Source organism: Callorhinus ursinus, unplaced genomic scaffold, assembly GCF_003265705.2.
Source record: "Callorhinus ursinus isolate GAN/ISIS: 27379988/994484 unplaced genomic scaffold, GSC_fseal_2.0 scaffold18, whole genome shotgun sequence".
Lineage (NCBI taxonomy): Eukaryota > Metazoa > Chordata > Mammalia > Carnivora > Otariidae > Callorhinus > Callorhinus ursinus.
The window spans coordinates 12,266,544-12,283,002 of NW_027397080.1; the positions used below are offsets into that span (position 1 = coordinate 12,266,544).

The 16,459-nt window shown below is 41.1% G+C and overlaps 1 protein-coding gene across 4 annotated transcripts in view; it reads right to left on the bottom strand.

The window, feature by feature from the left end:
* The window catches only part of RBBP4 (RB binding protein 4, chromatin remodeling factor), a 37,086-nt gene extending 20,647 nt beyond the window's left edge, over positions 1 to 16,439 (bottom strand). The window contains exons 1-8 of one of the 4 annotated variants that reach the window (XM_073902991.1): positions 16,260 to 16,439; positions 15,526 to 15,673; positions 10,347 to 10,492; positions 3,570 to 3,743; positions 3,104 to 3,219; positions 2,826 to 2,986; positions 2,605 to 2,731; positions 2,389 to 2,466 (exon numbers count right to left, since the gene is read on the bottom strand). In XM_073902991.1, the coding sequence (XP_073759092.1) occupies positions 2,389 to 2,466; positions 2,605 to 2,731; positions 2,826 to 2,986; positions 3,104 to 3,219; positions 3,570 to 3,743; positions 10,347 to 10,492; positions 15,526 to 15,673; positions 16,260 to 16,275 (966 nt within the window). In that variant the 5' untranslated portion in view covers positions 16,276 to 16,439. Of the gene's footprint in view, positions 1 to 2,388; positions 2,467 to 2,604; positions 2,732 to 2,825; positions 2,987 to 3,103; positions 3,220 to 3,569; positions 3,744 to 10,346; positions 10,493 to 15,525; positions 15,674 to 15,845; positions 15,998 to 16,259 lie in introns of those variants that run through there. The other 3 variants (XM_073902993.1, XM_073902992.1, XM_025856381.2) reach the window with 3 other exon arrangements.
* Between the last annotated feature and the right edge of the window lie 20 nt (positions 16,440 to 16,459).

Below are 16,459 nucleotides of genomic sequence, written 5' to 3' on the forward strand. Positions count from 1 at the left end.
TTGTTTTTTTCTGTTTGTTTATTTTTTAAGTAATCCCTACACCCAAAAAACACAAAAAAACCATGACAGGTAGGTAAGATGGTTTCTTGTATGAAGATAACCTATCACTAAAGCCAGGATGTCAGCTTTTGTTCTACTTCATTATCTATCTATCTATCTCTCTGTGTGTGTGTGTGTGTGTGTGTGTGTGTGTGTGTGTGTGTGTGTGTGTGTGTGTGTGTGTGTGTGTGTGTGTGTGTGTGTAAGATTTTTAGGGGCGCCTGGGTGGCTCAGTTGGTTAAACGGCTGCCTTCAACTCAGGTCATGATCTCAGGGTCCTGGGATCGAGCCCCACATCGGGCTCCCTGCTCTGCGGGGAGTCTGCTTCTCCCTCTCCCTCTGCTGCTCTCTTGCTGGCGCTCTCTTTCAAATAAGTGAATAAAATCTTAAAAAAAAATAGATTAATTTTAAGTAAACTATTTCATCCTACACACACACACACACGATTTTTAATTTTTAGGTAAACTCTACACCCAATGTGGGGCTGGAACTCATGACCCTGAGATCAAGAGTCCACATGTTCCACCTACTGAGTCACTCAGGTGCCTCTCATCTTATATTTTTGAAGATCTGATCTTAATCTAGTTTTACTAATTCTGGCTTCTGACCAAATGTAATCCAATTCTGACCTCAGAACTAAAGTACAGAACACACACATACAGTATCTATTTTCTCAAGTACTTATTATAAATTCAGTATTACACATAAAACTGATAAAAAATTAAAACAAAGAAACCCTGACCCCTTACAATGATTTTATTAAAGTTAGCTACCACACGTACAACAGTCACACACTGTTGCACTGTTCGATAAGAAGTCCTAGCTTCATGTACAGACAAAAGGGCACAGTGACCAACACTTAGGGAAGAATTTAGATACTGTCCAGGCAAGAGCCCCATTACAGGCAAGGACAAAGAGACAGGATAAAGATATAATGTTCACTGGAGCAGCCTAAGAGTAGAAAGTAAGGTTAAGTGAGACCAAGTGCACAGGAGTATGGCTCACCTAGAGCCTAATTCAGAGGCCACTTTCACACACCAAAATTAACTTTGACCACCCTTAAGTTCTTTTTTTTCCTTAAGATATATTTATTTATTTGACAGAGAGAGAGTATAGCGCACAAGTAGGGGGAGCGGCAGGCAGAGGGAGAAGCGGGATTTGATCCCAGGACCCTGGGACCATGATCTGAGCCAAAGGCAGCCACTTAACAGACTAAGCCACCCAGGTGCCCCCTCCTCCCATTTTTTAGATTTTATTTACGAGAGAGAGAGAGCATGCACACACAAGATGGGGGGAGGGGCAGAGGGGAGAAGCAGACTCCTCGCTGAATAAGGAGCCCAATGGGGGGCTCAATCCCAGGACCTCGGAATCATGACCTGAGCCAAAGGCAGACCCTTAACTGACTGAGCCACCCACCCGAAAGCGCCCCCACCCTTTAGTTCTTAACACTTAACAATCTTCTGTTAGGTGAATCTAAATGGGCCTTTCCTTGCTATAAAACTGTAAGCTTTTTTTTTTTAAAGATTTTATTTATTTATTCATGAGAGACAGAGGCAGAGACAGAGGGAGAGAGAGAGCAGAGGGAGAGGCAGGCTCCCAAGGAGCAGGGAGCCCGATGCGGGACTCGATCCCAGGACCCTGGGATCATGACCTGAGCCGAAGGCAGATGCTTAACCATCTGAGCCACCCAGGCACCCCTGTAAGCTCTTTTTTAAAGATATATTTATTTGACTGAGAGAGAGCAAGAGAAGGAACACAAGCAGGGGGAGTGGGAGAGGGAGAAGCAGGCTTCCCGCGGAGCAGGGAGCCCGACGCGGGGCTCGATCCCAGGACCCTGGGATCATGAGCTGAGCCGAAGGTAGACACTTAATGACTGAGCCACCCAGGCGCCCCTGTAAGCTCTTTGATAGCAAAGACTATATATAACATATTCCTCACAGTGTCCTGGCAATAAGCATTGAACATAGTGCCACATTTCTTGAATTGAGTCAGAGAGCTTTTTGCATGTTAAGAAAGGAGCTTAAACTGATGAGGCAGAAAACATGGAGCTAGTACTTTTGGCTTCAACTGCAGAATCAACAGACATGGCAAGTTCTGGAAATAAGGGAAGAGACAAATGTCAGGAACATGAATACAATTATCGGGCACCGATTTTCTTAATACCTCAAGAGTGGCCAATGACCAGTTTGAGGAAGTATAGAAATAACAATCCCAATTCCTACAGAGATTATCATAGATACGTAGAAGATTTCTATTATTGATAGTAAGGGGATAAAGCACAAGTGTGCCTACTCACACATCCAGGTTTTCCTTAAACAAACACACAAATGCAGCATTAGTTTCTCTTACCTGGAATATTTCATCCTTATGTGATTCAAAGGAATGCAACTTAAGTTTCAGATTTCTCAGATCCCACAAGGCAACAGTCTATGTACAAAAAGAAAAGCAAGTGCAATCAATAATTTTTTTATGAGAAAAAAACCTGCAATTGAAAGAACTCTGTGCATTCCAAGGAAGCAAAAGAAATTTACCCAATGTTTTTTTCTTAAAATAAACCAAACTGACCTTGTCGGCTGATCCTGTGGCCAGAATGAACTCACTATAAGGATTGAAAGATAGGCAGTTCACTTCAGCAGTGTGAGCATCAACTGAGTGGCTTGGTTTGGAAGTATTGTTTGAACGAGTATCCCAGCTTTAATAAAAAAGGAAAAACAAGAAAAAAGCTTGAAATGGGTAATATAAAACCTAGAGAACAAGGAAAAAACTAAAACATGGATTCTACTCACATCATAAGTTTCTGATCATCAGCAACTGACCCAAACAGAGACTCATGGAGCAAATGCCAGGAAACATCTTCTACTACCGCTGTATGTCCTGTAAAGATGGTCTTCGCATCCACCACTTTTCCTTCCTTTGGAACAGCACTGATGTCCCAGAGGCAGATGGTCTTAAATGTAAAATTAACTATTATATAAATGGAAGATTCTCACTTCCCCACATACCTCAGAAAAGAAACCAACTGATAACCAGCCCAGATTTGCATCAAAATGAGAAGGATACGTACATGGTCGTCTGAAGCACTAAGTAAGTGCCCACTGAGATTTGGGTTCCAAGAAAGTCCATAGCCTTCTTTCTGATGTCCACGCAGACGCAAGTCTGGGTTGCACTCTCCAGAAGGGTCTGCAAATTAACAGACACATCAAGACTATCCAGAGTCTACTGCCTCTTTGGGTCTACAAAGCATAATGGAATTTTGATGAAGAGGTCTAAAGCTCTTCATATTTATAGCAAAACAGACCCATTATGATCAAATTTTTAACAGTTAAAATGCACCATCATTTGTTCTGTGTAAAAAAAAAAAAGCATTTTTTTTCACCTAGGTAAGAACAAAGGAAGAATATCCACATATACCAGTATACATCACAGGATGTTAAAATATACAAATAACAAGCAATTAAACCCAGATTGAGTGGAACAGTGTACTCCCATAGTGACTCATTATCTGTATTTGAACTGAAGAGGGCAGGTACCTGGTTTGGAAGGATGTTTTGTATAGTCAAAAACAAGAACATCACTGGATGGAGTCTTTGTTGCAATGATGCAAGGGTTCTGGGGCATATAACGTGCCCGGTTTACTTCTCCTTCATGGTTGATCTTGATTTCTATTTCAATTTTTCCACTAACTGAGCCAAAACCTCCAAATTCTGTAAATAAGAAATTGCAAATGAGGACAAAGCAAGAGCTACTCTGTCACTCAAATTATGACACAGGCAAGCTTTTTATCAGCAAACTGGTATAATTCTAGAAATAATCTAGACATTTGTTAATAGTATAAAGTGTTTTCATACCTCTTATTTCTTTTGATTCTTACTGCAGCCCTACACAGTAAGGAAAACGGTTAATATCCCCCAAAATTTTACCAAGAAAAACAAATTTGGAGTACCTACACTAATCTGTTCTTAGTAACAGGACTATGGCTGAACCTAATGTGAATTCCCATTTTCCTGATTCCTAGCCTAATACTCTTTCAGCTGTACCTACACCAATTCTAGATAGTATTAACTATCTCAAAGTAAGGAACACTACCATTTCCACTTCGAAAGTAGATTCTCAGTAAGCAATTTTCAAATCTCATCTAAAGTAACAAAAAGTGCTGAATAAATAAAACCCAAGTTACTATTTTATTTTTTTAAGATTTGAGAGACAGCCAGCGAGAGAGCACGCGCATGTGAGCATGAGCAGGAGGGGCGGAGGGAGACAGAATCCCAAGCAGACTCTGCACTGAGTGCAGAGCCAGACGTGGGGCCCAATCCCAAGACCACGACCCGAGCTGAAACCAAGACTCAAGATGCTCAACTATCTACTCCAGCCATATGCCCCTTAAGTTACTATTTTAATGAATATTAAAGTACACAGTGTGCCAGATACTAAAGAGTCCCCTTTACACCATCTATTTGAAGCTGTAGTTTGGAATGACCTTCCTGAAATACCATCACACCGTTATCTTTTCCCTGTACCATTTCTCTTAGTCCAGCGAAGAAAAACAGAGCCACAATAGCTAGTTGCATTTTCCTTAACCCCCACTTACACATGCCAACCACAATCATTAGCTGAAATAAACCAGGCAGGCAAGGACTAGATAAAAACATTTTCATTCACATTTGACTACTGTACGCACTTAGTTCTCCCAAGTGCCATTATAAAAGGTATAACAATATAATTTGTGATTATGTAAATCCTGGCAAAACAACATATAAACAAAGGTAGTTAATGATTAGTCGAAGAATTACAAAAAGCAGCATGATAAGATACTTAAGAGTCGGACCTTGGCCTAAATGACTGCCAAAGCTTGGTGATTTGGGGAAGGCCTTCAATTTCTGAGTCTCAAATATCTTCTCCATAAAGAAAAGTTGTGAGAGTAACTTATAAATTAAAACCCTGTCAACAGCACTGTTATACAAGTGTCACACTTTGAAGGACAAAAATCTTTTCAAAAAGCAAGGACATAAGATGGGTAATATGGTTGGCAGATTAGATAACTTTCAATTTCCAAATAACTTTTTACAGTTGAAATGCAAATGTTTCATAAAGACTAAAAATCTAAAGTTAAAAACTCAGAATAGACTCTAGAGGAGAAAACAATCCCACATTAAACGAATTTTCCCCCAGAACTCTAGACCTTGAGTATCTACAATGTAAAAAAGAAAGCGTAAGATAGGGGATTGCAAGAAACTTTCAGTCTAAACACAGAGAGAGAAAACAGAACTACAGATGACTATGACAAAAAAGCCTAACTGCCAAAAAAGCCTAACTGCCAAAAAAGCGATCCCGATGACAAGGGAAGGGAACAGCTGCAGCCGAGCCCGCAGAGCAAGGGCACAGACTATATAATGTGGGGTATTTTGGTATTGGAGACATACTAAACAGAGGGTGTCTCCCTAACTGCTGTTAAAATACAGTAGTAAGTCAGCTTAAACGATTCACAATGGAGTTTTTACAAAGATGAGGACTCATCTATTTAAAAAATAATTAGGAGTTCCCAAGCAGAAGCTGACAGACAAAAGGCCAAATCTGAAGCAGGAAACAAAGACTGAGGTATCAATGTACAATAAATGACTATCAAGGTCCAGTTGTATTCCTATTTTGTTTGCTTCTCTCCATATAAAACACTATTAAAAAAACTTGGGGGGGCGCCTGGGTGGCTCAGTTGTTCAGCGTCTGCCTTCGGCTCAGGTCATGATCCCAGGGTCCTGGGATCAAGCCCCGCGCTGGGCTCACTGCTCGGCGGGAGGCCTGCTTCTCCCTCTCCCACTCCCTCTGTTTGTGTTCCCTCTCTTGCTGTCTGTCAAATAAATAAATAAAATCTTAAAAAAAAAAAAAACAACCCACAAAACTTGGGGGGGGAACTTGAGCTATAATGTACCAAAAATGCCTAGCTTGACAAATTTTTACAAATGTATACACCAAGAAAACCAGCACCCAGATCAAAATATAGAACATCTCCAGCTTCCCAGAAAGTACTATCATGTCCCTCCCAACAAATATCCACCCTCCCCCACAAACAGGTAACCAGCAGTGATTTCTACCTGTAAGCCACTCTTTGAGTCCCTAAACACCTTTTTATCAAAAAAGAGTAAACTCTAACAACAAATATTCAATTATCTCACCATGATTTAATAAGTTTATTTTATACAATTCAGAAAAAAGACTAAAGATATCCTAAAAAAAATTCTCCAAATAAACTGCTAAAAATAAACTTGTTGATATTGAAAGATCTTGCTAACAGTGTCATAAGTAAAATTTTACACCTAATCTATTTGACAAGGGCTTAAAATGTGACTATAGCCAGGCTGACCCTAATATAAACACACAAATTCTTTTTACTGTCAAAACAGGACAAAGCCAGTTTTCAGTTTTCACTTTGAAAGTTCAATGATCTTTTGAAGCTGTCTGCCATCCACTACCTAAAACCAAATGGGGTCAAGTGGATGGTAACTAATTACAATAGTTCAATCTGAGAGCCCAGGATATTTCATCTGAGAGCAAGACTGATAGTAAGCTAGGAATGGAATGTGAGTGTTCCTGAAGATACCTAATAACCTAATAACCACCCAAGAGACATTAGGATATTATCTACCTCCACCATTGTTAAGACCATACAGAAGAGAGCACCACCCCTCTTTAAAGCACCAAGCCTATCCAGTGATCTGAAATGGGGGGGGGCGAGGGAGGAGTAAAAGGAAGAGAAGAGAGAGAAAGTGAGATAAGCTCTAACTTTAGGGCAAGTTACAAAACAACTATTGAGTATCAGTTTCCCTATGAGGATTAAATAGGGTGATTTATATAGTTGTACAAATATATTACGCATTATTAAGGTATTTTTTTAATTGTTCCTCTGTAATTAAGCATTAAGAGGGATAAAGCAAAAGTTGGTTTGATGTTATTCAAAAAACTCAGTTACCAGAAAAAGATGAATACATTATGTTAAAAAAAAATGCCACCTCAACAACCAGTGAAAACAATTTGCCAGCAAATGGAATTTTTTTTTTAAAGATTTTATTTATTTGACAGAGAGAGAGAGCGAGAGCAGGAACACAAGCAGGGGGAGCGGGAGAGGGAGAAGCAGACTTCCCGCTGAGCAGGGAGCCCGATGTGGGGCTCGATCCCAGGACCCCGGGATCATGACCTGAGCCGAAGGGAGATGCGTAATAACTGAGCCACCCAGGTGCCCCAGAATTTTTTTTTTAAAGTAGCCTCCACGCCTAGCATGGAGCCCAATGCAGGGCTTGAACTCACCACACTGGTATCAAGACCTGAGCTGATCAAGAGTCGGAATTAAGCTTAACAGACTGCCTTTGGCTCAGGTCATGATCCTGGAGTCCCGGGATCGAGTCCCGCATCAGGCTCCCTGCTCAGCAGGGAGTCTGCTTCTCCCTCTGACCCTCCCCCCCCTCATGTGCTCTCTCTCTCTCTTTCATTCTCTCTCTCAAATGAATAAATAAAATCTTTAAAATAAAAAAAAAAAAAAAAAAATAAATAAAAAATTGCTAACCACTTAGAAAAATGCTTGGATTCCTACTCTGTACCCAATGCCAAAACAAATTCCAGAAAGATTACAGTTTTAATGGCCAAAACATAAAGCAGTACCAGAAAATAACAGGTAAATATTTTAAAATCTTGGAATGATAAAAGCGTTTCCAAGAATGACACAAAATCTGAAGGATTATCAGACGAAAGTTGGGACAAGTAAATCCAATGTTGGCAAGGACATGGAGAAATACACATAAATACATCGCTATTGGTGGGACTGTGGATCTTTTTTGGAGGGCAACAGCAGTTATTAATTTTACTTGAAAACGTTCTTGCCCTTTGATCAGCATTCCACTTAGAAAATTATTTTATAGCAAAACTATGCAAGACATATGGTACAAGAACTGTTTTTCAAGCCAGAAAATTGGAAACCACTTAAATGTCAAATAAGGGATGGTTAATTATGACACAGTATACAACCATCAAAAGGAGATACATCTTACACAAAAAGATGTCCAAGATACATCAGATCAGAAAAGCATATTCTATGCTGCATCCTTAGTACCAAGAAAAAAGCCTGGCGTACAATAAGTACTCAGCATATATGTTGAATGAGTGAGCCAATAAATGGGATAGATAAATCATTCAAAAAACAATTTAACAGTGATCTACATGTAGAAGATAGGTTTACGGCAGTGGCAGGGTCCATAGTTCTCTATTTGCTTTGATTTCTAAAAAAAAAACTTATTACATTACCAGAGTATTTGCTTTGTCACTAAATAACCAAAAATCCTATTTAAAAATAATTTATCTTCATTTAATAGAAAGGAAGCTGATACTCAGAGAAGCTAAATGATTTATCCAAAACCACACAGCTAGTGAGTGGCATAACAGGATTTCAAGCCCAAGACCTCTTAAGTTCAGTGTCCATCCCCACCCCCACCCCAACACTAATGTCTACCCAGAGAATAACTTCCCAATAATTGTATCACGCATAGTTGGGTCAGTGACACAGAATTGTATTTGTGGACTTTTATCTTAAGAACTTACTACTTTGCATTCTGTATCACCCTAAGGAAATATGGAGTGATCAAAAGATTAACTGCACACAAGAATCCTGGCAAGTAACTGGAGCCCAAAAGAACTTAGATAATCTAAGAATGGATTCTACTAATCAGGAGAAATTTAAGAAACAGTAAACATCCATTTTTTAGATCACACATCTTAATGAGAGCGTATCTTTTCTCTCTTGGTATTAATTTGAGTTTAGGGATAACAACAAAGGTAACTCATCCATTTCTACCTCTATTAAAAGGAAGAGTTAAGTATTTCATGAACAGCTAAACCCTTAGATTATCTCCTAATATAGAATTAAATGGCTCATTTAATTTTTATATACATATCAAGTGTCATGATTGTCATTTCTACCACTTCAAAATGGAAAGGGTAATTTAAGTCATTGTTTCTCAATCTCCCCCCCCAAAAAAACCTTGTTAGACATCTTTTCTGTCACTCCTGATGAAATTTTAATACCACAGATATCCTGTGTATTTATGTATACCATGTATATCTGTGCTTTATACGTTTAAAGAATAAAGATTGTTGGGGAGCCTGGGTGGCTCAGTCGTTAGGCACCTGCCTTCGGCTCAGGTCATGATCCCAGGGTCCTGGGATTGAGCCCCGCATCGGGCTCCCTGCTCGGTGGGAAGCCTGCTTCTCCCTCTCCCACTCCCCCTGCTTGTGTTCCCTCTCTCACTGTGTCTCTATCAAATAAATAAATAAAATCTTAAAAAAAAAAAAAAAGAGGAAACACAAGCAGGGAGAGTGGGAGAGGGAGAAGCAGGCTCCGCGCGGAGCAGGGAGCCCACACGGGGCTCGATCCCAGGACCCTGGGATCATGACCTGAGCCGAAGGCAGACGCTTAACGACTGAGCCACCCAGGCGCCCCGTTGTGTTCCCTCTCTTGCTGTGTCTGTCAAATAAATAAATAAAATCTAAAAAAAAAGAATTAAGATTATTTTCACACATCCCCCTTTCCAAGAACCAATTTTCATCCCTTTGGGGCAATTATCTCCCATGCTGAGAATGCACAAATGCATGCATGCACAGCAGTAATAAACGGTGGACTCTGGAGGCACCTGGCTGGCTTAGTTGGTAGAGAATGTGACTCTTGATCTCGGGGTTGTGAGTTGAGTATAGAGATTACTTAAAAGTAAAATCTTAAGGAAGGGACAAAAAAACCTATGACGGTAATAATTTGCAATATGTGAGTGTATCAAATCAATACCTTGTACAACTTAAACTTACATAATGTTATATGTCAATTACGTCTCAATAAAGCTGGAAAAAAAAAAGCTCCCCCTTCCCCCAGTAAAGGGGCACCTGGCTGGCTCAGTCAGAAGAGCATACAACTCTTGATCTCAGGGTCTCAGGGTTGAGTTCAAGCCCCACACTGAGTGTAGAGATTACATAAATATAACTTAAAAAAAAAAAAAACAAACAGAATGAATGAATGGTGGATTTTAGCTTCTTTCAATTCTAGACCCCCTCCATCTAGTAGAGGAAGGTTTCTAGAAAAGACATAGAACCAAGTATGCATTAAGTATGTCTTCTGATATCTAATATCTGTATTGCAAACGCAGGGTTTCCAAAGCTCAAAATCTTATTACTAATTTGACAGGCTACTTAATCAAACTTTACACCCTTGTCATGATAATTCAAAGGTATGAAAGATATAACCCACACATCATTCCTTCTTTCAGTCTGAAGATTCCTACCTCCTTTCTCACTGTCGTAGTGTGAGGCATCAAACTGAGCATCATCGTTAGGGAGCTGCACACTGGCTATCACAAGATGGTTTTGTTCATCTGACGTGTGTGTTCCCAGGACAAGTCGATGAATGCTGAAGTCTTTCCCTTCCGGTCTGTAATAGCAATACATGGTCACTATTCAAATTAGTTAACACTAAGAGAGACAATGAAGTCAGTGATATACATGGTATGCAAAAGGCACTATTACAACTAGGTTTTGGGAAGAAAAACTTAACAAGAGCCACATTTCTGGGATGCCTGGGTGGCTCAGTCGGTTAAGCGTCTGTCTTCGGCTCAGGTCATGATCCCGGCATCCAGGGATTGAGCCCGAATCGGGGTCCCTGCTCCACAGGGAGCCTGCTTCTCCCTCTCCCTTGCTTGTGCTGTCAAATAAATAAATAAATCTTTAAAAACAAACAAACAAAAAAGCCACATTTCTGACTTTTTAAGATTTTATTTGTCAGAGAGAGAGAGAGAGAGCGCGCGCACAAGCAGGGGGAACGGCAGGCAGAGGGAGAAGCAGGCTCCCCGCTGCGCAAGGAGGCTGATGTGGGACTTGATCCCAAGACTCTGGGATCATGACTTGAGCCGTAGAGAGATGCTTAACTGACTAAGCCACCCAGGCATCCCCATATTTCTGACTTTTATTGTATCTTCCATAGAGGAGTATAAGGAGGATCACACAGCACTTAGTTTTGTAAATATTTCTTAAGTTGGCCAAAAATTTACAATTCCTTTGGGGAAAAATTCTAACGGAATAAAATGTGAATTAATTACTCACGCTTTACAATAGGTTGGGGGTAAAGAAAACAATTGCTGGATACACTAACACTTTAGGTTACTTCATTAAAAGGTAAAGGAAAGAAAATAACATTAGGTAAACTAACTGTTCGAATATTTACCAAGTACCTAATCAGTAGACAAATTGTGCCAAATACAATGAAGTACAAAAATGATTAAGACATGATTCGTGCACTCGAAAAGCTAGAGGCAATTAGATAGCCACGTACATAAATAATTAAAATATAAGTTGGAGGGGGAGATGAACCATGAAAAACTATGGACTCTGAGAAACAAACTGAGGGTTCTAGAGGGGAGGGGGGTGGGGGGATGGGTTAGACTGGTGATGAGTATTAAAGAGGGCACGTACTGAATGGAGCACTGGGTGTTATATGCAAACAATGAATCATGGAACACTACATCAAAATGTAATGATGTAATGTATGGTGATTAACATAATAAAATAAAATTAAAAAAAATCAATTAGCTAAGGAGAAAAAAAAAGTCAACCAATATTACATGAAAGGCACACAAGAAGATGGGAGTTTATTATGAGAAAGATTACTTCTGGAATTAAGGAAGTGTCCGTTAAAGAGGTGGTACTTCAGCAGACGTCAAAATGAGAGCTAAAACCCAGAAGAGACAAGGGCTCTGGTAAATAGTATTCCAAGGAAAGGGAACTGAGCATAGGGCAAGTCCACAAAATCCCAGACACCTAAGCTGTTTACAAACCATGTATCACTTAAAGATGAAGATACCTGAGGTTTAGGAAAAGTAGGCAAACTTGCTTAAGATCATACAACTACTAGGACTGATATCCCAAATTGACTTTGGATGTGGGAAAATGCAGTCGAAGAGAGAAGGCTAAAAAACAGATTCTAGGGTGCTGAATGCCACCTTAAGGCCTTCACGACTCTAGACTGCAGGGGGAACAAGGGACCATGGAAAATTTCTAAGGAACCTAACACCATCTGAATTACCACAGAAGGATTAATCTAACAGTGTAAAGCAGAGGTTCTTCATGTGTGGTATCAGGACCAACAGCATCAGCATCACCTAGGAACTTCAGCTAGAAAGGCAAATTAAATTCTCAGATCCACTCCAGACCTACTAAATTAGGAACCTGGGATGTTGGGCACAATGGCCTATCCTAGAATCCCTCCAGCTGATTATGATACATGTTCAAGTCTGAGAACCTCTGGTCTAGAAAAGATATAATAGAATCCACTGGAGCTTGTAAATGAACTGTCAAGTAAAAAAAAGAGAAAAACCTAGGAAATGTCAAGCCAAAGTCAACTATGATAAAGAGAAATAGGAACAATAGGAGAAAGCTGGAGTGGGACTCTATGGAAAGTATATACTCAGTCTGGAACATGTGATGTTGGGGAAGACTCTAAGATACTCCAGAGAAGACACCAGCAGGCAGCTGAAAATTCAGGAAAAGCTCAGAAGTTGGGTCTAGAGATAACCAATAGGAATTCCTCTGCACAGAGGCAATAGATATCTATATCCTACATAGAAAAAGTAGAGGGCACCTGAGTGGCTCAGTCGTTAAGCATCTGCCTTCGGCTTAGGTCATGATCCCAGGGTCCTGGGATGGAGTCCCTGCTCGGCGGGAAGCCTGCTTCTCCCTCTCCCACTCCCCCTGCTTGTGTTCCCTCCCTCGCTGTGTCTCTCTCTGTCAAATAACATCTTAAAAAAAAAGAAAGGAAAAAGTAGAGGAAAGAAAGAGAGCCGTCAACACAAAACTGGGAATGCCTGCATTTAGGATAAACAAAGAACCACAGGAAGTGAGGGAAGGAAAAGTATTACAGAACAATTGTATTAAAAAAAAAAATATGAATAAATACCACCACTACCACCACACACACAAAAAAAGAATGAAAAAAAGACACCAACAGACACAAAAAATTAAACACTTGATATTAGGTATGCTTGCTTCTAAGTAATCCTCATCTTAAAAAGTAAATTAATACTGCTGGGGCACCTGGGTGGCTCAGCCGGTTAAGAGTCCAACTCATGATTTCAGCTCAGGTCATGATCTCATGGGTCGTGGAATTGAGCCCTGTGTGGGGCTCTGAGCTCAGCAGGAGGCTGCTTGAAGATTTTGCCTCCTCCCACTCTCACTCAAAAAAAATAAATAAAATCTAAAAAAAAATTAGCATTGTTATATGTGTGGAATCCAAAAAAAGGAAGGTAGAGGCTGGGTATTTGGACCAATGTCAAACACTACGAAAAGGTTTATTTACCTAGTTCTGCTAAAGTAGAAAGTTACTAAGATAACACGGATTTCAACCTTGGGGAATTTAGTCTAATTCATTGCTTTCTAAGTTGAGCTAATTACTGCATTATATAGGAAAGTTTTTAAAAATATGGCTCCAGAATGATTTAGTAGGTGTGGGGTGGCCAATGTTGATCCACTGATCGAATATGATACAGCTCATGACTGTGGAACCACCATTCAACTATTTTTCATCAAGTATTCTGCCACCAGTTCCTAAATGGTTTGATTATTACTGAGGACTCCTGAGAGAAATGACTCCACTTAACCTGAACTCAAAGAATTCTTTTTTTAAAAAAAATTTATTATTTATTTTTAGAAAGAGTGTGGGGGGAGGTGCAGAGGGAGAGAGAAGCTTAAGGAGACACCCATGCAGAGCCCAACGTGGGGCTCGATCTCACAACCCTGAGATCACAACCTGAGCAGAAACCAAGAATTGGGCAATTAACCAACTATGCCACCCAGGCACACTGAACTTAAAAAATTCTGATCATCAATTAGTTGAACATGGGAACTCCTGGTCATGATGAAGCTTCCGACTCTAAATTTCTAGGTATTTACTAGGAGTTTGGTAAACATCATTAGGGCAGACTTCTTCATTTTTTAATGCCACTGTGAAGGTAGCAACCTCTTTAAGTTATTAGTAAAATTTGTATCAAATTTCCATTACTTGAGCTGAAACATAGCCTAAAAACCACATTCTGCAAGATCTTGAATTCTGAAGACATGAATTTTGAAGAAATTAGTTATTCAGCACATAATATAATTTTTAAATGCTATTCTGAATGGTGAAGCAATTTTATAAAATACCCATTATCCCAAAAGGCGTATTGGTCTTGATAAAATCTTGTATTTAAATTCACCTTCACCTTTGCACTGTCACTTCCTCCTGGAAGCCTTTCACGATACCCTAGGTTGAGGTGATTTTTCCTTGCCGTGATCATTTTATCTGTGCCACTCTTAAAATTATTTTTTACTGTAACACAGTAGCCCCCCCATCCGTGGTTTTAGTTACCCGCGGTCAACCACAATCCCCTCCGGAAGTAGATGATCTTCCTTCTGACTTAACATGAGGTCAATAGTAGCCTAATACTTCATCACAATGCCCATGTCATTCATCTCATTTTATTTCATCACATAGACATTTTCTCAACGACATCACAAGAAGGGTGAGTACAGTGAGAGATTTTGACAGCAAGAGACCACAATCAGATAGCTTTTATTATGGTATATTATTATAATCACTGTATTAATTATTAGCCTCTTACGTGTCTAATTTACAAATTAAGCTTTACCGCAGTTATGTGTAGGAAAAAACATAATATAGAGTTCAGTACTATCCATGGTTTCAGGCATCCACTGGGGATTCTCAGCCATATTCCCTACAAATAAGGGGGGGTGGGGATATGTACCATACTATATACACAAGAAGTCAAGGCTGGGGGGTGTCTATCTAAACTCACACACCATGGTTATGTGGTAACTACCAGACCCTAAATAAATGGAAAGTAAACTTAAGTACGATTTTATCTTCTTAGAGGTAAGCTTCTCAGGTGTAAGACCTACCCTACAAGTGATTAATCTCTCACTATGCACAATTCCCTTATATAAATACCATTCCACCTTCAGGTTAGTTCTAAACATCCTAAGCATCTCTGTACAACTGCTCTTAGCACACGTAAGTATTAGTTTACATCAGCCTCTTCAACTATACGCGTGCTCCTTGAAGGCAAGTACCATGTCACATAAATGTTCGTACTAACCAGCTACCACCTCTAGATTCCAATGTTTTGCTGAAAAAACTGAACTCATCACAGCATTTTTTTGAAAGCTGACACATTTTACATTATTTGGTGAACTGTAGTTACAACAGACTACTCAATTCGTTATCAGGAAAAGAAAAGTTTTCTCTTATCAGGTACATTGCAAAACTATTTTTACATTTTGTCTTATTTTTTGGCCCAGAAAAAAACGTCACCAATAGGTTTTGATCACGTGCTCGCTTTGGGCGACTGGAGAAAATCAACGTGAGAAATCTACACTGAGGAGGACACAACAAGATAACGTTCAAAAGATTCACATCACCTGGTTACATCTGGAAGCCACTGTGCAGTTAGGCTAGGCCACTCCAGAGCATGGGTCATCACCAAATCGTAAAGAAAAGGGGTGTTCTTTTTCCATATTTTGTACTCTTCGTTGATCACACGTTCTTCTACTGCGTCATCAAAGGCTGCTAAAAAGTTAAAAACAAATTAAGTTAGCGAACACAAATGGAAACTGAGTCAACACTTCCAAAGCTACCGGCCCTGCTCCAGTCCAGATTCTGAAATGGAAGAGATAGGTGCAAATCTCCCCCGCCGCGGAGGTACCAACACCCCTCTCCACCCGCGCGAGCCCGCAATTACTCTCGGGGTGGCCAGGCCAGTCACTCCGTTAGCCGTTCGGGCGACGGCGCCGGGCCTCACGAGCACGCTCCCGTTCGCGCTGAGTCTACAGAAGCCCCGCGGACGCCCGCACACCGGCCCCTGGGGTGGGGAACGGCGCAGGCAGAACCGGGAGAGGCGGGCAGACCGACAGGGACGCGGGGAGGGACCAAATAGCGGCCGGGGCCCCCCCACCAGCTCCACGCCGCGGCGACAGGCCTCCGCGCCGGAGGAACTGGCGCGCCGTTAGCCCGCCCCGCGGGGCGATCTCTCCTCACGCCTTCGATGGTGGGGACAGCACTCAAGAGTCGGGCTTGTCTTCACTGCTAGGCCCTGTCGAGGCCGCGGCCCAGCCCGGCACCCCCCGTCCTCCTCGGGCGGCCCCAGCACCCTCACCTTCCTTGTCGGCCATGGCGGGCAGGCAAACTGCGGGGATCCCGGGGTCGAGCGTTGCGGGAGGGGCGGGGAGGCTACGGGCGCTCGCTCTGCGCGCGCGGCCTCTATTGTTTCCTGTGGCCCCTGCGTGAGGTCCGACTCGCGCACCTTCGCGCCAACACTGGCCAATCGGAGCGCCCCAAATGGTAGGGTGGGCGGGG